General features: G+C 35.8%; 2 protein-coding genes across 4 annotated transcripts; one reads left to right on the top strand and one right to left on the bottom strand.

Moving 5' to 3' along the window:
• Positions 1-27: 27 nt before the first annotated feature.
• On the bottom strand, positions 28-26,257 carry LOC120623228 (presenilins-associated rhomboid-like protein, mitochondrial). Of its 3 annotated transcripts, none has more exons than XM_039889144.1 (9): positions 26,143-26,257; positions 12,300-12,489; positions 11,818-11,877; positions 11,506-11,668; positions 2,820-2,915; positions 2,311-2,435; positions 1,536-1,637; positions 734-831; positions 28-241 (listed from the first exon to the last, which is right to left on the bottom strand). In XM_039889144.1, exons 1-9 carry the CDS (start codon positions 26,190-26,192, stop codon positions 154-156), a joined length of 972 nt encoding a protein of 323 aa, XP_039745078.1. In that variant the 5' UTR covers positions 26,193-26,257; the 3' UTR covers positions 28-153. The 3 variants fall into 3 exon arrangements, with proteins under 3 accessions (XP_039745078.1, XP_039745074.1, XP_039745075.1); XM_039889140.1 differs by having other exon boundaries at positions 11,749-11,877; positions 26,143-26,255; XM_039889141.1 differs by lacking the exon at positions 26,143-26,257 and adding an exon at positions 12,644-12,837 and having other exon boundaries at positions 11,749-11,877.
• LOC120623227 (sodium-dependent phosphate transporter 1-A) lies at positions 15,741-26,550 on the top strand. The gene is made up of 10 exons (XM_039889139.1): positions 15,741-15,807; positions 16,613-17,256; positions 17,504-17,749; positions 18,625-18,807; positions 19,874-20,029; positions 20,773-21,263; positions 22,355-22,578; positions 23,630-23,815; positions 25,310-25,456; positions 26,201-26,550. The coding sequence occupies exons 2-10, from the start codon at positions 17,064-17,066 to the stop codon at positions 26,289-26,291; spliced, it is 1,917 nt and encodes a 638-aa protein (XP_039745073.1). The 5' UTR covers positions 15,741-15,807; positions 16,613-17,063; the 3' UTR covers positions 26,292-26,550.
• The last annotated feature ends 1,114 nt before the right edge of the window (positions 26,551-27,664 follow it).

Genomic DNA, 27,664 nt, shown 5'->3' with positions numbered 1-27,664 from the left:
TTTCTTTTTATTTAAAGAAAACAAGCGTTGTTTGTAGATATTATAGTATTTTATAAATATTCAATTGGCTAACAAAGTAGTTATCAAAATTAGATTCTCTAAAATAAATACAACTTGTCATTAAAGTACCATTGCCTGTCTATCTATGTATTATCATGAATCCTTCCTGATGCTATGATAATACTGCAGAAATTTGTCTCTGTTGCCCCAAACATGCATGTTGCCCCAGTAACACCAGGCCCTGTAAAAGAAAAATATAGTCTAGTCTGTAGTTTAAGGTAAACAGACGGCAGCACACAGGGGAGCAAAAAATTGCCTTCATACTTGGTACAAACAAACTTGCCAGAATGCACTAATATAAGTCAGATTATTTTATAGCTTTGGAAATATTGCTTATGGTTTTTGGAACATAACATTCCTGGAAAACCCTTATCCTGATATATCTGAGTATACCATGATTAATGTGCTATTAGTCTGCCTGAAAATCAGGATTTAAGGTATAGTAGAAAAGCTATATTTAAAATAAGAGTAGTATTTAAGTTTGACTATATTCTTTGCACTGCAAAAAAATTACACTTCTATTTTTAGCAATTTCTTCAATTATGCTACAAACTTTTGAACCTAGATTATTATTACTTATTTGTTCTGTGGCGCTCACTTGAGCCTTTGCTGCATTTTAATCCTTATGTATTTTTTCTGTTTAATATAAAATAAATAGGAGATGAACACTTACATGCCAAACAAAGCCCCACCAAGATGAGCAGCGTGGTCAAAGAATTTCCATCCCATAATAACGCCTGCAAGATCCACGCTCATAATCACCTTTATTGCCTGTTAATTTCAAAAATAATTAGCTACCTACCCATATGTGTATTATTTCAAGCATATGTGACGAAGACTCTGAAGATTGAAGTTTTGACAACCACTGAATTTGCTTCCCTTTAGCTTATGCAACCTGTTGTAATTATACCTAACTATACGTATCTTCGGCCCATTGGCGCAGTGGGCAGCGACCCTGCTTTCTGATACCAAGGCCGTAGGGTCGTTTCCCACAACTGGAAAATCTTTGTGTGATGAACATGACTGTTTTTCAGTGTCTGGGTGTTTATATGTATGTCATAAGTATTTATTTATATTATTCATAAATATATCCTTCACTCATCTTAGTACCCATAACACAAGCTACGCTTACTTTTAGGCTAGATGGCGATGTGTGAATTGTCGTATATTATTTATTCATTAATATTTACTTTGCCTTAATTCTACATAACAATCTCATCGTAACCTATTTGTGACAAATAGGTTTAGGTGTAGGAAATGGACAGTTTCTAAAATCCTCCATATTGGATGAGTAGGTGCAACTGACACTGCCAAATTATGTGATTTGCATTATGACCTTCGGTTGGTAACTTGTTAGAAAAGCTACTGAATCAGGCAGGTTGTTTGAGCAGTAGAATCATGCCCTGATGGCAAAAAATTTCAATAATTTAATATAATTTTTGGCAACTTTGTTGCTTTATAAAAAATATTCTTACCGTTCCAGCAGCAAATGTAAACATTGGCAAGAATATTATGCTTAGTCTAGTGTCAGGGTACTGCACACAGACGTAGGACAAGATTGACATGATAGCTCCAGACTGCAAAAAAAAAAAAGGAATTAATTAAGGGCTCCAGTTAGTTAATGAAAACGAAAACTAATCAGAAGTTTGGGTATATTCCAAAGTACAGTTGCCAAAATTATACAATGTAGCAGTTAAACATTTACAATTTAAAAGCTGTAAAGAAAAAAAATATATATACCTTATCTTAAGGTATAAAAGTTTTTTTTTACTACTTGACAAGTTAGCCCTTGACTACAATCTCACCTGGTGGTAAGTAATGATACAGTCTAAGATGGTAGCGGGCTAACTTGTTAGTGAGTATTCCAGTTAAATTTAACCAATACCCCTAATAAGTTTCTACCCGACATCGTACCGGAACGCTAAATCGCTTAGTAACAAGATATCGTCGGTAGGGTGGTAACTTGCCAAGGTCGAAGCCTCCCACCCGATAGGACCAGAGAAAATTCGGAAATGTTAAAGTCCCAAACTGCCCCTGTCGGGAATCGATACCGGGACCTCCAACTTAAACTACAGCGCTCACCGCTGCGCTATATGTCGAAGTATATGGGTCTGACGGATTCATGATATTTAGTTGAACAGCAGGTATTCTAGAACTTTTTAATGCATTACAATCGTCCAGTTACCAACTAGCAGGTCTAGTTTCATTGCTACTTTCTTCAAAATGAAACCAATGCCCTAAAAGACTTACCGCTCCAAGACTAAGTCCAGGTTGACAGACCACGACTTTATAAAGGAAGCTGGCAAAGCTGCTTATCACGCCTGCACTCAAATACATCGCGACAAACTGCTCTTTGCCTAGTGATGCTATGGCAGCTGTGTGGAATAATATTCGTACATTAATATTTGGTTATTGCTTTAACAAGTGATAATTATTAATGAAATGGCAATTGCTATATCAATATGGCTTTTTAAATATTAGTGACCAGCTGACCCGGCTTCGCAAGAGTGTAAATTAGAATAAAAAAGAGTGAAATTACTGCCATGTAAATTTATTGTAGCTAGATGCAAAAAAGCTAAATAATCTTTATTGTATATTAAATAAACCTTCTGTGCTAAATTATATGAACGATGGTTACAGACTACAGTAGCATTTCAATCCATTCTATGGTTTAGGAGTTAGCTAAAAGTAAACAGACACAGAAAGCGACATTTTGCTTTATACTATGTAAAGAAGATAAAGATTTTATTTTATTTTACCTGGCATAAAACTATACAGGACATACATATTGGCTGCTAAATGTAAGGTTGAGTAGTGGCTGAAGGTGGACAGAACCATGGGCAGACATTTTGCACCTGAAATCATCAACATAAATTTAATCTAAAAATAATATTTTTATATTATTTATAACTAATGCATGAATGGATTTTTTTGCCAGGGATAGATTAAGTACTATGCAAAGAGTAAAAAACAGACCTTCACATCCATGCTAATATTATAATTGCTAGTGTTTGTTTGTTTGTTAACTATGTTCTGCTTACACTTACTTTCCACAGTACCGATCTTGTTGAAATTGGCAATTATAGTGGCACAGAACAGGTTGTTTTCTGTAGGACATATTTAGTTTTAAGTTCGGGAAAATGAATGAACTGAATTATGTACCTTTTTTTTATTAATAATTATAAATATAAACTTGTTTATGCTTTGTTATCTCTAGTTAACATGCTAACCTATTGTGTACCTAAAAAAACATATAAGGTGTACTTATTACAAAGCTACATTACAAATAATAAAAAGACCCATAGAAAATACTTTTATGCGTACCTTCATATGGCATAGGGATTCCAAATGCGCTCTATAGGGCTAGTATTGTATTAAATATATATATATAGTATAGTAGTACCACAAGAAAATTATCTACACAGTATTGTCTATCTATAAAGCAGGGACAGTTGTAATTAGTCAGTAAAAGTTTGTATTATTAAAACTACGTAATGTATGTCTAGCATGTGAGTTGCAAGTGGCTTTTATGATACATTCGTATGTTCAGCATGGAAGATTCAGGTGTCGTTTATGCGAGTTATGTATGTTTTTTATTATAGTAGCAAGTGTCTTTTAAGCGAGTTCTGTATATTTGTAAAATGCGCGTTCTGTATGTCTACCATGTGATTTGAAAGAGTCTTTTATGCTAGTTTCTTCTGTCCAGCATGGAAGATTCAGGTGTCGTTTATGCGAGTGACGTATGTTTTTCAATATAGTTGCAAGTGTCTTTTATGCCAGTTCTGTATGTCTACCATGTGATTTGAAAGAGTCTTTTATGTTAGTTTCGTACGTCCAGCATGGAAGATTCAGGTGTCGTTTATGCGAGTTATGTATGTTTTTCAATATAGTTGCAAGTGTCTTTTATGCCAGTTCTGTATGTCTACCATGTGATTTGAAAGAGTCTTTTATGTTAGTTTCGTACGTCCAGCATGGAAGATTCAGGTGTCGTTTATGCGAGTTATGTATTTTTTTTATTATAGTAGCAAGTGTCTTTTATGCGAGTTCTGTATATTTGTAAAATGCGCGTTCTGTATGTCTACCATGTGATTTGAAAGAGTCTTTTATGCTAGTTTCTTCTGTCCAGCATGGAAGATTCAGGTGTCGTTTATGCGAGTTACGTATGTTTTTCAATATAGTTGCAAGTGTCTTTTATGCCAGTTCTGTATGTCTACCATGTGATTTGAAAGAGTCTTTTATGCTAGTTTCGTCTGTCCAGCATGGAAGATTCAGGTGTCGTTTATGCGAGTTATGTATGTTTTTCAATATAGTTGCAAGTGTCTTTTGTGCCAGTTCTGTATGTCTACCATGTGATTTGAAAGAGTCTTTTATGTTAGTTTCGTACGTCCAGCATGGAAGATTCAGGTGTCGTTTATGCGAGTTATGTATGTTTTTCAATATAGTTGCAAGTGTCTTTTATGCCAGTTCTGTATGTCTACCATGTGATTTGAAAGAGTCTTTTATGTTAGTTTCGTACGTCCAGCATGGAAGATTCAGGTGTCGTTTATGCGAGTTATGTATGTTTTTGCAATATAGTTGCAAGTGTCTTTTATGCTAGTTTCGTCCGTCCAGCATAGAAGATTCAGATGTCGTTTTTGCGAGTGGTGTATGTTTTTCGATATAGTTGCAAGTGTCTTTTATGCCAGTTCTGTATGTCTACCATGTGATTTGAAAGAGTCTTTTATGTTAGTTTCGTACGTCCAGCATGGAAGATTCAGGTGTCGTTTATGCGAGTTATGTATGTTTTTCAATATAGTTGCAAGTGTGTTTTATGCCAGTTCTGTATGTCTACCATGTGATTTGAAAGAGTCTTTTATGTTAGTTTCGTATGTTCAGCATGGAAGATTCAGGTGTCGTTTATGCGAGTTATGTATGTTTTTTATTATAGTAGCAAGTGTCTTTTATGCGAGTTCTGTATATTTGTAAAATGCGCGTTCTGTATGTCTACCATGTGATTTGAAAGAGTCTTTTATGCTAGTTTCTTCTGTCCAGCATGGAAGATTCAGGTGTCGTTTATGCGAGTTACGTATGTTTTTCAATATAGTTGCAAGTGTCTTTTATGCCAGTTCTGTATGTCTACCATGTGATTTGAAAGAGTCTTTTATGTTAGTTTCGTACGTCCAGCACGGAAGATTCAGGTGTCGTTTATGCGAGTTATGTATGTTTTTGCAATATAGTTGCAAGTGTCTTTTATGCTAGTTTCGTCCGTCCAGCATAGAAGATTCAGATGTCGTTTTTGCGAGTGGTGTATGTTTTTCGATATAGTTGCAAGTGTCTTTTATGCCAGTTCTGTATGTCTACTATGTGATTTGAAAGAGTCTTTTATGTTAGTTATGTATGTTTTTCAATATAGTTGCAAGTGTCTTTTATGCCAGTTCTGTATGTCTACCATGTGATTTGAAAGAGTCTTTTATGTTAGTTTCGTATGTTCAGCATGGAAGATTCAGGTGTCGTTTATGCGAGTTATGTATGTTTTTTATTATAGTAGCAAGTGTCTTTTATGCGAGTTCTGTATATTTGTAAAATGCGCGTTCTGTATGTCTACCATGTGATTTGAAAGAGTCTTTTATGCTAGTTTCTTCTGTCCAGCATGGAAGATTCAGGTGTCGTTTATGCGAGTTACGTATGTTTTTCAATATAGTTGCAAGTGTCTTTTATGCCAGTTCTGTATGTCTACCATGTGATTTGAAAGAGTCTTTTATGCTAGTTTCGTCTGTCCAGCATGGAAGATTCAGGTGTCGTTTATGCGAGTTATGTATGTTTTTCAATATAGTTGCAAGTGTCTTTTATGCCAGTTCTGTATGTCTACCATGTGATTTGAAAGAGTCTTTTATGTTAGTTTCGTACGTCCAGCATGGAAGATTCAGGTGTCGTTTATGCGAGTTATGTATGTTTTTCAATATAGTTGCAAGTGTCTTTTATGCCAGTTCTGTATGTCTACCATGTGATTTGAAAGAGTCTTTTATGTTAGTTTCGTACGTCCAGCATGGAAGATTCAGGTGTCGTTTATGCGAGTTATGTATGTTTTTGCAATATAGTTGCAAGTGTCTTTTATGCTAGTTTCGTCCGTCCAGCATAGAAGATTCAGATGTCGTTTTTGCGAGTGGTGTATGTTTTTCGATATAGTTGCAAGTGTCTTTTATGCCAGTTCTGTATGTCTACCATGTGATTTGAAAGAGTCTTTTATGTTAGTTTCGTACGTCCAGCATGGAAGATTCAGGTGTCGTTTATGCGAGTTATGTATGTTTTTCAATATAGTTGCAAGTGTCTTTTATGCCAGTTCTGTATGTCTACCATGTGATTTGAAAGAGTCTTTTATGTTAGTTTCGTATGTTCAGCATGGAAGATTCAGGTGTCGTTTATGCGAGTTATGTATGTTTTTTATTATAGTAGCAAGTGTCTTTTATGCTAGTTCTGTATATTTGTAAAATGCGCGTTCTGTATGTCTACCATGTGATTTGAAAGAGTCTTTTATGCTAGTTTCTTCTGTCCAGCATGGAAGATTCAGGTGTCGTTTATGCGAGTGACGTATGTTTTTCAATATAGTTGCAAGTGTCTTTTATGCCAGTTCTGTATGTCTACCATGTGATTTGAAAGAGTCTTTTATGTTAGTTTCGTACGTCCAGCATGGAAGATTCAGGTGTCGTTTATGCGAGTTATGTATGTTTTTTCAATATAGTTGCAAGTGTCTTTTATGCTAGTTTCGTCCGTCCAGCATAGAAGATTCAGATGTCGTTTTTGCGAGTAGTGTATGTTTTTCGATATAGTTGCAAGTGTCTTTTATGCCAGTTCTGTATGTCTACCATGTGATTTGAAAGAGTATTTTATGCTAGTTTCTTCCGTCCAGCATGGAAGATTCAGGTGTCGTTTATGAGAGTTATGTATGTTTTTCAATAAAGTTGCAAGTGTCTCTTATGCCAGTTCTGTATGTCTACCATGTGATTTGAAAGAGTCTTTTATGCTAGTTTCTTCCGTCCAGCATGGAAGATTCAGGTGTCGTTTATGCGAGTAATGTATGTTTTTCATTATTGTTGCAAGTATCTTTTATGCCAGTTCTGTATGTCTACCATGTGATTTGAAAGAGTCTTTTATGCTAGTTTCTTCCGTCCAGCATGGAAGATTCAGGTGTCGTTTATGCGAGTAATGTATGTTTTTCATTATTGTTGCAAGTATCTTTTATGCCAGTTCTGTATGTCTACCATGTGATTTGAAAGAGTCTTTTATGCTAGTTTCGTCCGTCCAGCATGGAAGATTCAGGTGTCGTTTATAAGAGTTATGTATGTTTTTCAATATAGTTGGAAGTGTCTTTTATGCCAGTTCTGTATGTCTACCATGTGATTTGAAAGAGTCTTTTATGCTAGTTTCTTCCGTCCAGCATGGAAGATTCAGGTGTCGTTTTGCGAGTTGTGTATGTTATTCAATATAGTTGCAAGTGTCTTTTATGCCAGTTCTGTATGTCTACCATGTGATTTGAAAGAGTATTTTATGCTAGTTTCTTCCGTCCAGCATGGAAGATTCAGGTGTCGTTTATGAGAGTTATGTATGTTTTTCAATATAGTTGCAAGTGTCTTTTATGCCAGTTCTGTATGTCTACCATGTGATTTGAAAGAGTCTTTTATGCTAGTTTCGTCCGTCCAGCATGGAAGATTCAGGTGTCGTTTATAAGAGTTACGTATGTTTTCAATATAGTTGCAAGTGTCTTTTATGCCAGTTCTGTATGTCTACCATGTGATTTGAAAGAGTCTTTTATGCTGGTTTCTTCCGTCCAGCATGGAAGATTCAGGTGTCGTTTTGCGAGTTGTGTATGTTATTCAATATAGTTGCAAGTGTCTTTTATGCCAGTTCTGTATGTCTACCACGTGATTTGAAAGAGTATTTTATGCTAGTTTCTTCCGTCCAGCATGGAAGATTCAGGTGTCGTTTATGAGAGTTATGTATGTTTTTCAATATAGTTGCAAGTGTCTTTTATGCCAGTTCTGTATGTCTACCATGTGATTTGAAAGAGTCTTTTATGCTAGTTTCTTACGTCCAGCATGGAAGATTCAGGTGTCGTTTATGCGAGTAATGTATGTTTTTCATTATTGTTGCAAGTATCTTTTATGCCAGTTCTGTATGTCTACCATGTGATTTGAAAGAGTCTTTTATGCTAGTTTCTTCCGTCCAGCATGGAAGATTCAGGTGTCGTTTATGAGAGTTATGTATGTTTTTCAATATAGTTGCAAGTGTCTTTTATGCCAGTTCTGTATGTCTACCATGTGATTTGAAAGAGTCTTATATGCTAGTTTCTTCCGTCCAGCATGGAAGATTCAGATGTCGTTTATGCGAGTAATGTATGTTTTTCATTATTGTTGCAAGTATCTTTTATGCCAGTTCTGTATGTCTACCATGTGATTTGAAAGAGTCTTTTATGCTAGTTTCTTCCGTCCAGCATGGAAGATTCAGGTGTCGTTTATGCGAGTAATGTATGTTTTTCATTATTGTTGCAAGTATCTTTTATGCCAGTTCTGTATGTCTACCATGTGATTTGAAAGAGTCTTTTATGCTAGTTTCGTCCGTCCAGCATGGAAGATTCAGGTGTCGTTTATAAGAGTTATGTATGTTTTTCAATATAGTTGCAAGTGTCTTTTATGCCAGTTCTGTATGTCTACCATGTGATTTGAAAGAGTCTTTTATGCTAGTTTCTTCCGTCCAGCATGGAAGATTCAGGTGTCGTTTTGCGAGTTGTGTATGTTATTCAATATAGTTGCAAGTGTCTTTTATGCCAGTTCTGTATGTCTACCATGTGATTTGAAAGAGTATTTTATGCTAGTTTCTTCCGTCCAGCATGGAAGATTCAGGTGTCGTTTATGAGAGTTATGTATGTTTTTCAATATAGTTGCAAGTGTCTTTTATGCCAGTTCTGTATGTCTACCATGTGATTTGAAAGAGTCTTTTATGCTAGTTTCTTCCGTCCAGCATGGAAGATTCAGGTGTCGTTTATGCGAGTAATGTATGTTTTTCATTATTGTTGCAAGTATCTTTTATGCCAGTTCTGTATGTCTACCATGTGATTTGAAAGAGTCTTTTATGCTAGTTTCGTCCGTCCAGCATGGAAGATTCAGGTGTCGTTTATAAGAGTTATGTATGTTTTTCAATATAGCTGCAAGTGTCTTTTATGCCAGTTCTGTATGTCTACCATGTGATTTGAAAGAGTCTTTTATGCTAGTTTCTTCCGTCCAGCATGGAAGATTCAGGTGTCGTTTATGCGAGTAATGTATGTTTTTCATTATTGTTGCAAGTATCTTTTATGCCAGTTCTGTATGTCTACCATGTGATTTGAAAGAGTCTTTTATGCTAGTTTCGTCCGTCCAGCATGGAAGATTCAGGTGTCGTTTATAAGAGTTATGTATGTTTTTCAATATAGCTGCAAGTGTCTTTTATGCCAGTTCTGTATGTCTACCATGTGATTTGAAAGAGTCTTTTATGCTGGTTTCTTCCGTCCAGCATGGAAGATTCAGGTGTCGTTTTGCGAGTTGTGTATGTTATTCAATATAGTTGCAAGTGTCTTTTATGCCAGTTCTGTATGTCTACCACGTGATTTGAAAGAGTATTTTATGCTAGTTTCTTCCGTCCAGCATGGAAGATTCAGGTGTCGTTTATGAGAGTTATGTATGTTTTTCAATATAGTTGCAAGTGTCTTTTATGCCAGTTCTGTATGTCTACCATGTGATTTGAAAGAGTCTTTTATGCTAGTTTCTTCCGTCCAGCATGGAAGATTCAGGTGTCGTTTATGCGAGTAATGTATGTTTTTCATTATTGTTGCAAGTATCTTTTATGCCAGTAATGTATGTTTTTCATTATTGTTGCAAGTATCTTTTATGCCAGTTCTGTATGTCTACCATGTGATTTGAAAGAGTCTTTTATGCTAGTTTCTTCCGTCCAGCATGGAAGATTCAGGTGTCGTTTATGAGAGTTATGTATGTTTTTCAATATAGTTGCAAGTGTCTTTTATGCCAGTTCTGTATGTCTACCATGTGATTTGAAAGAGTCTTTTATGCTAGTTTCTTCCGTCCAGCATGGAAGATTCAGGTGTCGTTTATGCGAGTAATGTATGTTTTTCATTATTGTTGCAAGTATCTTTTACGCCAGTTCTGTATGTCTACCATGTGATTTGAAAGAGTCTTTTATGCTAGTTTCGTCCGTCCAGCATGGAAGATTCAGGTGTCGTTTATAAGAGTTATGTATGTTTTTTTAATATAGTTGCAAGTGTCTTTTATGCCAGTTCTGTATGTCTACCATGTGATTTGAAAGAGTCTTTTATGTTAGTTTCGTACGTCCAGCATGGAAGATTCAGGTGTCGTTTATGCGAGTTATGTATGTTTTTGCAATATAGTTGCAAGTGTCTTTTATGCTAGTTTCGTCCGTCCAGCATAGAAGATTCAGATGTCGTTTTTGCGAGTGGTGTATGTTTTTCGATATAGTTGCAAGTGTCTTTTATGCCAGTTCTGTATGTCTACCATGTGATTTGAAAGTGTCTTTTATGCTAGTTTCGTCCGTCCAGCATGAAAGATTCAGGTGTCGTTTTGCGAGTTGTGTATGTTATTCAATATAGTTGCAAGTGTCTTTTATGCCAGTTCTGTATGTCTACCATGTGATTTGAAAGAGTATTTTATGAGAGTTATGTATGTTTTTCAATATAGTTGCAAGTGTCTCTTATGCCAGTTCTGTATGTCTACCATGTGATTTGAAAGTGCGTTATATGCGCGTTTCGTGTGTCCAGCATGCAAGATGAAGGTGGATTCTCTCATCTCACATGACAAGTTTTGTGAGTCTTACACGTGAGCTGTAAGTGCAGGGGTCGAACTGATCAGTATAATAAGTTAAAGTCAATACTTTTACGACAACTGTAAGTCAGTTTGTTCTGTATTTTTGTAGCTCTTTAGGATATTGATTTTGTTTTGTTATTCTAAAATCTAAAAAGTATCTTTCATTCGAGTTCTGTATGTCTACCAAGTAATTTGAAAGTGCGTTATATGCGCGTTTCGTGTGTCCAGCATGCAAGATGTAGGTGGATTCTCTCATCTCACATATGTAAGACTCAGTAACTCTGTAAGTCAGTTCTGTATTTTTGTAGCTCTTTAGAATATTGATTTTGTTTGTTGGCCTGCAATTAGAATATGTATAGAAGATAAAGAGGGTGATGAAATTTTTTTGATTATTAAAAAATATTAGTTAAATAGTCAAGGTCAGTTATTCAGAATTTTCAGTCAGTAAATTAAGTATTTTTTCTTCTTGGTAAACTATTTAGGTTCAACCCCTGCTATAGAAAAAGTACGAGTAACAGGTTGAGATAATCAACTTTTGGCGTGCATGCTAGCCCTACTGGTATAGTTATGCAACAATGAAAAAGATGATATAATAACTTACTGCCTGAAGGGTTTGAACAAAAATATTTAATCATAAAAGGCTGCAAAGGTCTTATTCTCCAAGCACCAAAGACAAGAATGTTGGCTGCTAGAATGGGATAGAAAACCTTTTCGCTTTCTCTTAATGAACTCCACCATTTTTTTATTGGTCCAGGTTCTGATCTCTAAAACAAGTCAAGAGCCACAATTCATATTAACTTCAATTTTATTTAATTTCTTATCTTCTCAAAAAAAAAAAATCTACATTATTTGCTGAAACACGTTTATGATGAGCATTCAACCATTGTCCTGGACGTTTGAGAAAAGTACTTGCATGTGAGCGTAGATTCTCATACTCCCATATTACACAACCAGCTAGGCTCAAAGATGTAACCTGAAAAATTAAAAATAATTAAGTATCCTTACAGGATTTATAATAAAAGACTATTATGATGCATCTTTGTTATAGAAAGTAAGTTAAAAATTATGTTTGTTTCAAATTTTAATACAAGTAATTTTCTGAGCCTTTTCTTTAAATTCAGTACTTAAAAATTATGCTACTACTCTCAGCTTAAGCAAGGTTATAAAAAAATTGCACCATAGCTCTATATAAGTGAAGCTGTGTTGTGTCCTGTGATAGAAGTAGCCCTTATTAATCTCAAGCTGAGAAATTATAAATATGTAAAAAAACAACATCAATCTTTTGCTCTGTCCAAACCAACAAACAGGTTGGACAAAACCCTGTTGCTTTACTATAGTCTAGAAATTAATTTTTGATATTGCAATCAATAATTATATTAAAAAGTGCTTTCATACCCCTACAGTAAAGAAGAATGGCTTTAAAAGGCCACTTGCATTCAGAGGTCCTTCTATGTGTATATTTTCAATAGGATTTGGTTCAGAGACAGGTTTTCGGGCACCTCGCCGTGAATTGTGGAAGGCACTGCGCAATTGTAGTCGCACATATCCAAACTTATTTGAGTTTTGGTTGAAAAACACTGGTTTGCTGAAAATATAGTTAAAAGTTTTAATAACTCTATTTAACTTTTTTGTTTATGGAATTGCTTACTGAATTGACTGTAAATTTCGTTTGTACATTATATAATGTTTTAATTTAAAAAATTAAAATGGTTTTTAATCCTGCAAGTGCTAATACATACCAGCAAAGAGTCAACTCTGCCGCATACCGTACATTTCTTAATAACATATTAATTTTAATGTAGAAAAATTATTTCTATGTTACATAATTTATTAACGACGAGATTTTCAAGAGATTTTGTGAATTGTAAACCTGAATTTGAGTTAATATTTTAATGACCATGTATTTTGGTTTGGAGACGGCTTGACTTGGCAATTTGACAGTCACATTAGCACACTTTTTTTTCTTCTTTATTTTTTCCCGTACGAAAAAGGCAATGGTATATTACCGTACAGCCTTCAAATTTTGTGTTTAGTGCATGCCTAATTGGTTGTCGTTTTTTTAATTATTGTTTGAGGGTTCTTGCCTGATTGCGTTTTCTGATGACAAGTTGACGAAACGTCTGATGCCTTCACATACTGCTATGTCATCCCTATCCCCTATCCCTATCCCAACTAATATTATAAATGTCAATTTAAGTATGTTTGTTACGCTTTCACGCAAAAACTACTTAACCGATCTTCGTGAAACTTTGTACACATATTCTTTGAAGTGTTAGAAGTAATATAGGATACTTTTTATCTCAACATTAAGCTCGGTTCCTTTGGGAGAGGGGATGAAAGTGTTTGGCGACAAATTATAACCGATTTAAATAATTATTTGTGTACTATAGAGGTTATAATATGTGTTTAATTTTGTCCATACTATGGTTGGAGATAGAGGACAGAACTCCTCAGTGGACAGCAGCGAACCCCTCATTCAAGGCTTAGCGATACTGAATACTTTAAATTTTTTTAGAACTGCATCTAAATTTAATGCCACATCAAAAACCAAAATCAAACGCAGACGAAGTCGCGGGCAATAGCTAGTAGTATATATTATCTCACTGCTTTTAGTGTAGTCTTGTATAGGTACTGTACTGCAAGTTTATTTTTGCTTCTAACGTTCAAATTATTGCAGTCACAATTTCTCTCAAATTTTGATATATTTTTGTGACCGTTCTGACAAGAGCGTACCAACTGAGAAGAAGGTTAGATACCGACTACAGTTCCTACAAATTACGATGTAATATTAGTTTATTATTAAAATTAAGCTTCATTCGCTATAGTACGCGAAAAGCAGGAGAATCTGTATGGTGTAATTTATAATTTCTTCAATCCTTATACTCTACACCAAACAGATCATCGGCAATGTACCCTCTACGCACGTTTCGCTCTGAAACCGGAGCATCCTCAGGATATGTTGACCTAACAATTATTCATTGTAAAGTCAACATCTCCTGAGGATGCTCCAATCCAACGCTTATTATCCTGATATCCACAAATCTCTAAACTAAACTAAATTGACAACCCTTAAAATGTTAAAAGTGCTATCCTTTTTTTACTGCAAACATTATGAGAACGACAGTAGTACCTTTTGAACCGCTAGTTTAGTCCAGCTAGAGAATTGCGTAGAACAGAAGGCGATGGTTTTCCAGTTGCAATCTGCTTTGCAAGAGACTAATGTTGCCCGCGCGTCGAAAGCAATAAAAAATCTAAGTAACCGCGCCCAATAAAGTCGACTACCTGCCTTCTCTGGCACGCACTCTCTTTTACAACAACGATTCTTTACAATTTAACTATCCATAATCTATCTCCATTCTTAACAGTCAAATCCATTCAGTACTTTGGTGAAATATTTGGCCCCCAGCAAGCAGTTTTGGAAATATCGTTTTCTAAATAGAATTTTGTAGTCTATTAGGATATCTACTTCAGGTTAGGAAATTAATATCTTTCACGAAATCAAATTCCTGCATAAACACAAAAGTTACAACAGAAGAGATCTAAAAGAATCAACTATATAAAAAAAAAGTTCATTTAACTGCTGCAATAATTACAGCATAGGCTTACACTAGCCAAGCCACTGTAGGACAGTGACTTTATTGCCACTCAGAACTCCTGTACCGGAGAGGCGAAGATTCAAATCCCGTTACGTAAATTATAATGCGTTTTATAATCAAGTCCATTATACAGCCGCATTGCTAACATGGGCAGGAGATAAACATCTCCGAGACAAAGGATAAAAATGTATCTTCTTCTCACAGCCTTGTCAAATCTCAGAGCATTGTCGCACAACTGGAAATAACATCCAAATAACATATGTGTAATAATAAACCGGGTTACACTTCTCCTATTCCATGTTCCCGAGCTTTAGCAGGTGGACACGTTAAATATATTACCTCTCAGGGAATATAATCGGGGGATATAATTTTTGTCTCCTGGCTGAGGCACCTAGCTCTGCTGAAACCTCTACAGCAAAACAGATGTTGTAAAAATTAAAGATCCTTATTTTAGTTCGAATAAAATAATAATTGTTTTCAAAAAGCCAGGCTACAATTATTGTATTGCCATACGCCATTAAACAACGGGAGGGCTAAATTTGACCGAACACAAATGCCAGTGAAAAGTACATAAGGACGGAGCTTAAGCAAATTTGTACTTTACTTCGTACCTATTTATTATTAATAGTTAGCTAACAACATCAAAAGCACCAAATAACAAGTACACAAGTATTACAGAAATTAAACTCAAACTTAAAAAATTCCGCTAAGCGGGCGAAAACTGAATTATCATCCATAAGATTGTCCAAAAAAATTTGCTTTGATTCAAATCTTAATTAAAATGGTTCAATCGGTAGGTAGATATGAATGAGTATGAACAGCAATATGTTTGTATTTATGAAGTGCCACCCTTGGAAAAAAAATTTTAGGATTATATTTTGAGACAACATCCAAAAATATTTAAAATTCATAAAAGTAGCGGTATTTCAACTAAACACCTACTCAATAATTCTCTATAAAAAATTCCCATCGACTACACAAGGTCAACGAAGTACCCATCTACATTACATACCAAGTTACTTAGGAATTGTGATGAGTCGTAAACTTGTTATAGCGTCTAGTTTATAAAGGCTTGTTTCCAGGGGGTCCCTCGCAAATACCCGTGCCTACAGCTCTGTAATAATAGCGACGGCAAGGGGGTCTGCAGAAGTGGGGTGGCGGTGATTCGCGCATGCTCCATTCAGACTATGGAATGGGGCGACCCTCGATAACTTCAGTGTACAGCTGAGAGAGTCAAGGCGGCTTGCTACACTCTCAAAATCTCGATTTTTGAGTCGCAGGACCATAAAACCCTACATTTTCAAAAAGTAAGTGATATTTTCTTGCAGTTATTAATTGATTTTTGCTGTTTCTTAACTAAATATGACCACATGTTGGCGTAACTTTATCATATTTCGTCTTTCGAATTTACGAGTTAACGAAGCATTATAATTAGGTAAAAGAGGGCACATAGGAAGCCTTTGGGATAGCGAAATTCTATTCCACCAGGAATATTATATTAGATTCTTGATAGATATTTTTTCAAGCGAATATGATGGAATATTTATTTAAGCGCGAAAATTTCAATGAATGGCGTCAGCAAATCGATATTATCAGAACCATGTGGTCTCTGGCCAAATTCAATTTCGTTAGTGAGTGTGTTTTCTATATGGTAACTCACGTTATTATTAGTTTTGAAAAACTAACAGAGAAGATAAAATTAACAAAATGACCTCTAAAGACGATTGCCGATTCACTTCGTCACATGGCATCATATTTACTTAGGCACGTGATACATAGATTTGATACGGTATTTTGTTAATAGAACTACTCAGTGATGGGGATACATTTTTTAAAATTAAAAAAACGTAATAAAAATTTCAACCTATTACCGGCCCACTACAGGGCACGGATCTTTTCCCACAATGAGAAGTGTTTAGGCTGTAGTCCACCACGCTGGCCCAGTGCAGATTTGTGGACTACACACGCCTTTGGGAACATTTTGGAGAACTCTCAGGCCTGCGGGTTTCTATATGATGTTTCCTTCACCGTTAAAGCAAGTGATATTTTAATTGCTTAGGTAAGATTAATTTACAGAAAATAATAAAACATCGTAATTAATTATTGTTTCAGAAATGAAGCCTATTTTACTGAAACAGCACCACCTCCAAAAACTGCGTTTTAAACATCTTACATTGTGACGCACAATTTTGTAACTTCAACCAATATCGTTAAACCTAACCATAAATTGAATGTCACAATTCATAGTTTATAAAACATTTATTACCTTCAATATGTTAAGTATCTACTAATTATAATTATATATCTATTTTTGTACGGAATGATGATGCTAATAGAATTGAATTGACGAAGAAGGGATTTATTGTTACTGTCGTGATTAGCCAATATTTGTTAAAAGCGAAGCTTACTAATTGTTATCTGTAATATGTATTTATGTGCATAAAAATTACATAGGTGCTAGAAAAAAATTACATTTAGTACCTAAGTAGTACCTAGGTACTTACCTATCATAAGTAGCCAATTGCCTGATGAAACTCAAATACAGTTGAATTAGAAAGAAGTGATGGAACCATTTTCAGAAGATTTGCTTTGGTTAGTGATATGTGGTTTTGTGGTTGCATTTATTTTGGCGTTTGGGATCGGCGCTAATGACGTGGCGAACTCATTCGGAACAAGCGTTGGGTCTAAAGTCCTCACACTAACACAAGCATGCATACTTGCAACAATTTTCGAAATCGCAGGTGCGGTTTTGATTGGTAAGTTTCATCTTGTTTTAATTTACTACCATGACTTATAAGAGCTTCTTATTTAAAATGAAACAGTTGTTTAATTTGGCAATAAGAACTATTACTAAATTATCTTTCGATAGTCTGGTAGTTGTATCTGTTATTTTTAAGTTTATCACTTGTATCTTTTTAGTTTTTGGACGCAATAAAGTTGTATAACTACTTATTGTTAAACTAAAACAAGCGGGTTTTAAATAAATGTGCTTTTATTTGCTAGGTTACAAGGTATCCGACACTATGCGCAAGGGTATACTGGACGTTTCTTTGTACGATAATGGAGGGGAGCGTCTGTTGGCCGCCGGTTGCCTGGCTGCTCTGATTGCGGGAGCAACCTGGCTCATCCTTGCCACAGCTTTGAGGCTACCAGTCTCGGGGACTCACTCGGTAGTTGGTGCCACTGTTGGATTTACACTGGTTGCTAAAGGCCCTGTTGGTGTACGTTGGTCCACTCTGGGGGCCATTGGTGAGTATGTAAATTTAAGTGCACTTAGACTTCCTAATCTAAGCTCCGATAATAATGGGCATGCCTCTTTGATAGATACCTATGCGGCTATGAAAGTGCTCCCATGTCTCCTAATGGCTACCTATAGTGGATAATATTTTTAAGAGTATTCTTAAATTTTATTTTTATTTTTGTTTACCGATCAGTTACGTTTGTTTGCACAGACCCTCCAAGTACCAAGACTTTATTTAGTAGAACTTTAAAGATCACCAATAAGTCTAAGTTAGATTTTGACAAGTGATGGTTAACGGCTCAGAAATATATTGAAAAAAACGGATTAAGATACCTTGGAGTCCGTTTTCTGTTGGTGAAAATAACTTGGTATGATCGAGATCTCTAAGTTATCAAATAAGAAATAAGAATATCTTTAGAAGTACCTAACATACTATTAATTATTGAAACCACTACTAGATAACGCCTTAGTCGCTATATGAATGATAAAAGGACTTAGGTAAAAGTATTCGTTTCAGCACCAATGGCATAAGAACCGTAAACCGTCTTACCAGGGTGTGCATACAGTAGGAAAATTGCAAAAAACAGCTTATTCTTCTTCCTATACGAGTTATATATAAATTTTAGGGTAAGCAGTGCTTTTGTGCATGAAGTGCACGCCACTGACCATAGCTTAGGCAAAGCACTCAGACCGCGATTGCCGCAGAGATGCAAGTTCATACTCTATCGGTTCCAAAATTTTAATATGAATTTTAAATTTATAAATTATAGAAGAATTTACCCCAGAATTATACCACTGGATCGTGACTATAAACTGAACATATCAACATACCGTTTAGTAACTTAATTAATAATCTCATAACATTAAATTTCCTCACTTACAGTTCTTTCATGGTTTATATCACCTGCTCTCAGCGGTACGGTATCAGCAGTGTTATACTGGTTGGTGCGTAGATTCATACTCCGTTTGCCTCAACCGTTGACCGCAGGCTTGAAAGTCCTACCACTCTTCTATGGCGCTACTATTGCTGTTAATGTCCTAAGTGTAGTCCTCGATGGGCCGAAATGTAAGTATTGTATTTTTATCGTATTTTACCTTTGTCAGTCAATACATTTTACGACTGCGTTATCCATTGCAAAATCTCTATAGCTCAAAGAATCTTTCCCGCACATGATTATTTTGCAAATGTTCCTTTTTCTTAACAATTATATCCAAATTCAACCGTTAGGTACAGATTTTACGTTTCAGACTGTAATAAGGCATTTTTTACGCAATTATTCGTCGCAGATGTTTTGACTAATAAATACGGTTGAGATTCTTTAACGAGTAGTACAAAAAATATTAATATGTTTCGCCGTCGTTCGCATACCTACCTACATTGGTATGCGAGTAATGTTTACGGGAAGTTATTCTAACGTGTAAAATCTTTTTAATTTTCCTAATCCTAAGATTGCCTGGCAGAGATCGGTACGTAGTGATAAGGCCGCCTTTTGTATCCCGCTTCATTCTTGAAGTGTTTGTTCTTTTTTTTTTGTTTTTCTGAGTGGTGTACAAATAAAGAGTATAAATAAATAAACAAAATCAAATCAATCCTACGCAAGTTTTATTAAAAAGGAAATAGAGTTAATGGTTTCAAAGCTTTTGTTGTTATCGAATACTTACTATTGTTGTTGACGTATTTAACAGAGTTAAAGAGTTAAATGAATAGAAAGTTTAATTGTGGTGGCCTATCCAGACAAACACACACGAAGACGGTTTGGACATATTATGGCTAAACGTATTCTATCTAAGACTTATTTTTGTGCAATAACATATAAATATAAAATTGGTTGGATTGCATTTTTTGCCCGACGCGACGGTTAGGTACCTCGTCTATAGTACCAGAAGGATGCCACAGAAGGCGATGTATATTTTAGCACAAATAAATAATTATGTGTTTTGTGTTATTTAAATATCTACTGTGATCCTTTAGTTATTTCCATTTTGTAGCTTTGCCACCTTCTAGTGGTCAAGTACGTGTATGTATTTCAATGTACGTGTATTTATTGCATTTTGTATACCGCGGAAAATAATAATTGTAAGTATACTTGCCCCGGAATCGAATTTAATTCCATTGTTGTTCATTTGTACAGTGTTAGCAATGGATAACATACCACTATGGGCAGCGTTATCAGGATCCTTGGCTTTGGGTGTATTCGGAGCGATTTGCGTGTGCGCCTTCCTCGTTCCCTATTATAAACGACAGCTTATACCACCGCCTGTGAACTTTACCCTCGGATTATCGAACGGTGAATATGACCTTTACAACATTTCACGAGATATTATTGCATACTTCACTGAATTTCCGTTTTAAGTAGAGCTTTTAATACCAGCTCATGCGGGGAAGTTCTACTGCCAAGCTAATTTCTGACGCAAATCAGCATTGTTGCAAAACTGTGTTGCGGCACAGTAACTATATATTTACTGTGATTCTGGTCTGAAGGTTGTGGTGGTAAAGCACCTTCGCCGCAGGTTAATGGATATAGGGCAGCTCTTTGGAGGAGGTGTTCCTGGTAGTGTTGCTCTGTGTTTAGGCGATGGTTTTCCACTTACTATCAAGTGTGTCATCTATTCAGTCCGTCAATCAATTCTATAAAAAAACATTATTACGATTAAAAGGAACTATGCCTAGTCTTGTATGTCACCCATCTTCGACAATTTAATTGAAGAGCGAAGCGTGGGTGAAGAACACAGAAACCAAAATAACTTTTTATAATTTTATCCATGTTTATTACCGTCATCGATAGTCGTTGTGTGCTATTGGGGGCCATTTATAATGTAGTTACAAATGGTCAAAGCTTGTCTACCATATTAGAAAAATATGTCGCAAGGGTCAACCTCTTATATTATGGCATAACAACATGGCATTATCACTCAAGCAAAACATATTCCCTTCTTTATATTTTATATTTTAACTTTTAAAATATGTACGTAATTAAACTCGTATCGAGTCTTAGCATAACTTACATTTTTAAATATTTGCCTATTATAGAAACGACCCCAGCCAATACACCAACACATACAAAAAACAGCGTTCCTCAACGACCAACCTCGTTACTATCGGAAGACGGCAAACTCCTCGAAGCTATAGCGGAGAGCGCAGAAATGGTTACACTGAGCGATGCAGACAAATGCTCTGTTGGTGTTAGAGAGATGAATGCTAGAAACCGTGCTCTCTTGGCAACGATGGACGACTGCAGTATTCTTTCCCGAAGTTTAAGCCCACCGAACAAATCACGTTTACAGTTAATAGATGCGGATCCCCAGATAAATACCTTGAAATACATAGACGAGACGTTAAGCTGCTGTAAAAGTTTGGATTCTACTCAGCTTGTGGGTATGGGTGAAAGTTACGATTCAAAGAATGGGTTTCTCGGAGATTCATGCGACACTATTGCTCGTGGTGAGCTTGGACGACTGTCGGCGATGAGAATGCCTCCCGTTACAGTTGAATTCGACACTCCTCCACCAAGATCAGATAAGGTAAGCTTATGCAATAACGTCCTTATAACATTTTACACGACAAAATTACAGAAATAGCAACAGAGAAAGATTTCATGATATGAGTTACAGAGATGTGATTCTCATCTAAATCGAAAGAACGTTTTTTCGAACCGCAATCGTTCCGAAATCATGGAAAGATCTACGTAAAACTAAATAGGTTATCTAATTGGGGTAAACACCAAATACGAAACCGACGAGTTTTTAGTATAGCAGTGTTCCCGTGTGCTCCATTCCTTGATTATTTAGGATATAATTTATCTACGTATTTTTCCTTACCTAAATAAAAACATTGACAAATCACAAGCTTATTATAAGCAAAGTGCTTTACATAGCTCTTAGAACTTACTGTGTTCTTGTAAGCGGAAGAAGAATTTTCACCGGTCTGGTCTTCGGCCGTGGCACCTACCGATTAAGACGCGCCGTTATGTCATCGACCATATAACAGATTATGTTCGATGCGCCAAGCGTTTGTATGATGCCGCTTAAAAACCGATTATAGAGGTATGCTTTTATTATACATGCCATGCTCCTGACAGGTTAGCCCACTCGATACCATCAAAGATTGCATCATAACCTCCACCAGGTGTCTTTGCAGCCAAGGTATAACTTATATTTACGCGCTATTTGCCACATTCTACTGGAATATGGCAAATAGCGCGTTAAAACCTAGGCACTTCAACTAACAAACAATGAAACCTTCCAAAAAATATTATTAAAGAAACAAGATTAAAAAAAACGAGTTCTTCTATAAATTACATTTATACCAACAAAAAAGTATCTATAATGTTATTTATACCAACTAAAATAAATTTTTGAATAAATCAAAACAATGTTTGAACAACGGACTTCCAGTCGACAAAAAATATTAACTAAGTACTACTAACTTTGATAGAAAATGTTGGTGTACCCCGATATACTGAAATCATATCTTATACCGTATCTGAATGCGTAAACACAACTTACATTACATGAGAAAAACATCCGAATTGTTAACCTCTTCGTTGAAGGAAGTTAGTTAAATACCAACTATATCAGTAGTTGTGATTAAAAGCTAACTTAATTGCATTCAGGGTCCAGAAGGTGGCAGCGCGTGGAGTATCGAGTGTGAAATACGGAACACTCAGCTTGCAGCTATTACGCCTAACTCTAGTGCTGCACCACTGTTGCGCAGCAACAGTCCCGCGCCTGCGGTGGTGCCACCACCACCGCCAACGGATACGCTGCGACTGTTTTCCTTTCTACAAGTCCTTACTGCTACCTTCGGGGCTTTTGCTCATGGAGGCAACGATGTCAGGTGAGACTAGATGCCTAAGAATGCTACTTTCGTAAAGAGTAGGTAACATATTCATCACACTAAATTTTATGTCAATTTTTTGCCTAGCATTCTATCGTCTAGCCTGGTGACAGAAGAGCTGGCTTCGTACTTGCACAAAGGATAAAATTTTGAACCACAGAATTAGTACGTTAAATCATAACATTTAAAGATGCCAATGACTCCGCGTTGGATATCTGTTGTCCGTGACCAAATTATTACCTTTGCGCCACCCCAGTAAAATGTAGTTGTCTTATCTCCAGATTGCCTGCATGCTTCTGGCTAAACGAGCGGTTTGGCATTCGATCAAAAATATAATTTATACAAGCAACCGTAGATACATCAATTTTTAAGTGGGGATAGCCCAGTGATTGGGCTTCAGGCTGTCTTTCATGGGGACCGAGCTCGCTACCCGGCACGCACCTTTAAGTTTTCGTAGTTATGAGCGTATTTATTTAAGCATATAAATAGGACTTGCTTTAAAGGTGAAGCAAAACATCGTGAGGAATCCTACATGCCTGAGAAGGTCTTCATAGCGTTCTCTAAAGGTGTGTGGAGTCTACCGCAACTGGCCAGCTCGGTGAACTAATGCCTAAAGCTAATTCTGAGAGAAGAAAGATCAATGGCCTAAAAGTAGTAGTAATACAGAAAATATAGTTTCATTCTTTCCTCTTGACTTGTCGAGTATAATAATATACTAATGATATTATTAATGTAAGCGAAGTTTCAATCAGAATTCTAGTAGTAGATCTTGGAAGTCAAGGTTATTATTCGTGTAGACTCTATACTATACTTTAGTTACGGGCATTTAGCGTTGGTAAATATAGATAGATTACCTACCGGCGTACTTTCAACGTAAAATCGTTTATGTGCAGTATATCTACAGTCAATAATTATTCTCCGATAGTTTATTAAAAACAGCCTTTAAGTCTTTGTAAATAAAGTCCTAAATAATAAAGATAAAGTCTGTGGTCACGGGACATAGAGAATGAAATTATGATTCAAAACCATTATTTTTTTGCTATAATTTCAGCAACGCCATAGGTCCACTAGTAGCGCTCTGGTTGCTATACTCAGAAGGTGGTGCCCACGCGCGAGCAGAGACTCCGCTCGCAATACTGGTGTTTGGTGGCGTTGGCATAGCATTGGGCCTGTGGTTTTGGGGAAGACGCGTCATTCGTACTGTGGGCGAGGATCTCACCAGCATTACGCCTGACACGTAAGTAGTTTTAGTAGGGGTAGTGCACTTTGTGACAGAGCTCATCCGGGGAAGTACGTACCCTGCTTATTTCTTCTGCCAAACATTGCTCTGATCCGGTCTATTACCGAGATTGCAGTTACAGGCACATGATTAACACCTACCTGGAAAGTGTGACTCTCCTCATACCTTCAGGTGGGCCTTCTGATTGCTCCGCCAATTATAACGATAAGAAGTTCTTATATTGAAATGATGTGAGATATTTATTAAAATGATTAGAATTTTGAGGAATTTCATAAGTATTCTTATTATTTAACTTTGCAAATAGTTTAAAAAAAATTAAAGTAATGTCCTACTCTTCGAACTGTCCAAACGTCACCCTAAGTTGAGGTCCGAGGACTCTGAGGAGGCGCATAAGTTTATGTCGCCCCCATCCCCAGTGACGCTCTAACAACCCTTGAGTATTTACGCATAAGGTGGTTATCAGCTACAATCCATCCGAAGAAAATAGAAATCCCTACTTTTCGAAGAGACTCTGTGATGTTATTGTGATTATTCCTGATGGAGATTAGGTATGTAGGTTACCTTGGAATTTATTCTAATTGAGTGTCACGCGAATATTTATGTTTAGTAAAACGAAATGGTATATTGATAATAAACAAAATGTAAAATGTTAAACAAATTGCAAAAGTAGGTACCTATTTTTGTAAATTAATAAAAATAGATGTTACTATATTATGATTTCCGCTTATTCCGGAAGTAGCAAGATTAGATAATAATTTAACAACACTGGATTTGCCAGTAAGTTTTAATTATTTATTTAAAAACTTCGAGTGAGAATTAAAATTACAGGGATCTAGCTTGGTATACCCTGTATTAATGTTATTTATAATAAGCATCCGATATCAGCATTATGTTATATAATAAAGATTTATGATGTTTGAGTTTATAATTACGATTAAAATCTGTGAGAAAAAAGAATGCTTTTAGACAAGCAATGCAAAAATATATAACTAATTATGAAAATTAAGCTTAATTTGCTATACTCCGCGAAAAGCTGGAATATCTGTATGGTTTAATTTATAATTTCTTCAATTTTTATACTCCACACCTAACAGATCTGCAGCAATGTACCCTCTACGCACGTTTCGCGCCGAAACCGGAGTGTCCTCTGGAGATGTTGAATTTACAATGAATAATTGTTAAGAACTATATATAATATACTGATAATACACTAATATTATAATACACTAATATATTACTATTATAATATACTAATACAATAATTGTTACTGGTACCTGCGCAGCATAATGTACCCTACATTGCCGAAGATCGGTTTTATGTGGAGTATAAGGATTGAAGAAATTATAAATTACATCATACAGATTCTCCTGCTTTTCGCGGAGTATAGCAAATTAAGCTTAATTTTCATAATATATCATAGATTTCCGCAAAGTAACGCCTGCTTCTATCCAATATATAACTAAAGCAAAATTTAAATTTGTACTCGTCAGTGGGTTTACGATCGAGTTGGGAGCAGCCTTGACCGTCCTGGTAGCTAGCAAGGCTGGCCTGCCTATATCCACTACACACTGCAAAGTTGGCTCCGTCGTCTGCGTTGGATACTTCTCCGAAAAATCTGTGGACTGGAGTTTGTTCAGGTACGTACTTGCTTCATCATCATCATTACCAGTCCATTATACAGGGCACGGGTCTTCATCGAAAAAGAGATGGCAAAGCGCGGATTGGTTGAGAATATTTTGGAGAACTGTCAGGCATGCAGGTTTGCCCACGATGTTTTTCATCACCGTTAAGGCAAGTGATATCTAGTCGATTGAAACGTACATAAATCCGAAGAGCTAGTAGAGGTCTGGGAAGGGATTGAACTCGGTCCCCCCAAAAGTAAGGCTGGAGTCATAATCACTAGCGTATCACCGACCGTACTTGCTAAGACAACTACTATATTTACAGTCAATATTCGTTTAACTTTGACATTTACTTTCATTTCCCAAGCAAATCGGTAATCTCTACGTATAAATTATTTTTAATTAAATTATTTTATTAATCCCAAAATTTTAATAAATAGCTAAGATAATCTTACTGCAAATTTTCAGGTTCCTTTGATTTTTTTCTGTCGAAAATTTGATCGACTTTTGAAATTTAAAGTGTTTATAGTGACTCTAACAACGGTACGAAACGCAGATTCTGTTTTGTAGAAGGCGGAAAGAAACTCTTCTATTGCTCTTTTCCAACATCAACATTTACAATCAAAATAACGATTATGTAAAACAGAATAGACGCTACTAGCTTGTAGCTACATGCCTCTATATACAAAAAACAAACATACCTGACGATAATACGCTGTGAGAGGTTGATAACGGTGACAGGAATGTTCATTGTTACAGGAACATAATATTCGCTTGGGTGGTAACGGTTCCGGCCGTTGCAGCTACGGCGGCACTCGCTATGCTGGCTCTCGAAGCATTTGTCGTTTGAACTCAAACAAATATTGTTCTACCATCGCATAAAGCAGCATTACTCTAAAATACCTCCATTTAACATAGTTTGACGTTCTAACAATAAAGATTATAATTCTGTAAGGAAACGTCAAAAGTATTACAGTAATGATACAAGCGATGGTAGTACGGTGACTGTATTGATCTATTAATAAAATCATACTTAAGTCAAATCGCCAATCTGAAATTAGGTATAATAGATACTTATTAATAAAAAAAAATATAGTTTTTTTATAAAGACTTAAGAAATTGGAAATATAATTTTCTACAAAATTTGTTTATATAAATCTGTACTTAACAGCTAATCTTAGATTACCTTCATATATTGGACAGGAAAAAATACCATTCAGAAGAATATATAAGTAGGTAATACTGTACCTGACCATCCTTTATTTAGAGTTAAACTTGGTACCGAATTATTTAAGTTGGTCACAAAAATAGTATTAGATATTATTTGATTGCACGTGTGCACTATTACTATCAAATATTTCGTTATTTATATCCATCTCCTTATATCTTACTTTCTCAAAATAATTTTAATTTAATTTTATATTATTAATCTTTAGTTTTACATCCAAAGTTTATAAAATGTCCAAAATCGCGAGTATTTTACCTGCTACTTTATTCTTCTGTATCACTTTGTTTATGTACATACATATAATATAAAGTCGTTATAGTTTTTAATTTATATTAATTAGTTTAGCTACTAACCGTTTTTTAGTTAAACTGAAACAAACCTATATTAAAAGATGTTTATTTTTCACTGTTTGAAATGTATCTAAAGTTTTATAGCATTGGAACAGATTAATCGATTAGAATAAATTGTTTTATTTTTTAAGATCCTACTTCGACTAATTAAGTAGGTAGGTATACCTACTTTATTTTTTAAGTGCAATCAACGTGCCAGTTTTAATTTTAAATCATCTTCTCTCGCTAACTATGGCGCGGAAAGAAAGGTCAGTCACTCAGTGGGAGATGGAGAAACCCCTGTGATCAGTGTATCTCTGAGTAATCAAATCATAAATTAGGAGATTCGTCGACGTAGACTCTTTTTTACATCAGCGAGATGCAAAGTTGAAGTACATATATGCAAAGCTACGTATCACGTAGCTCGTTGGGCCCATGGCCGTTGTGTCTTACGGTATACAAATAGCGACCCTCACCGGAAACATTGTGCCTCTGGGCCATTGGTTACATAAGTAACTACGCCACTGACCGGCAAACGTAGCGCTAGGACTCCTCGCAATGTAGCAATGAATCATGGACAACCGCTGGATTTTATTCATCTTATCAACCCATTACCGACCCACTACAGGGCACGGGTCTCCTACAAATTCTTGAAGAATATTAAGA

The sequence above is a fragment of the Pararge aegeria genome, chromosome 4, assembly GCF_905163445.1.
Source record: "Pararge aegeria chromosome 4, ilParAegt1.1, whole genome shotgun sequence".
Taxonomy (NCBI): domain Eukaryota; kingdom Metazoa; phylum Arthropoda; class Insecta; order Lepidoptera; family Nymphalidae; genus Pararge; species Pararge aegeria.
Note: the sequence above shows the minus strand (reverse complement) of the source record. Positions and strands in the feature narration are given on the sequence as shown.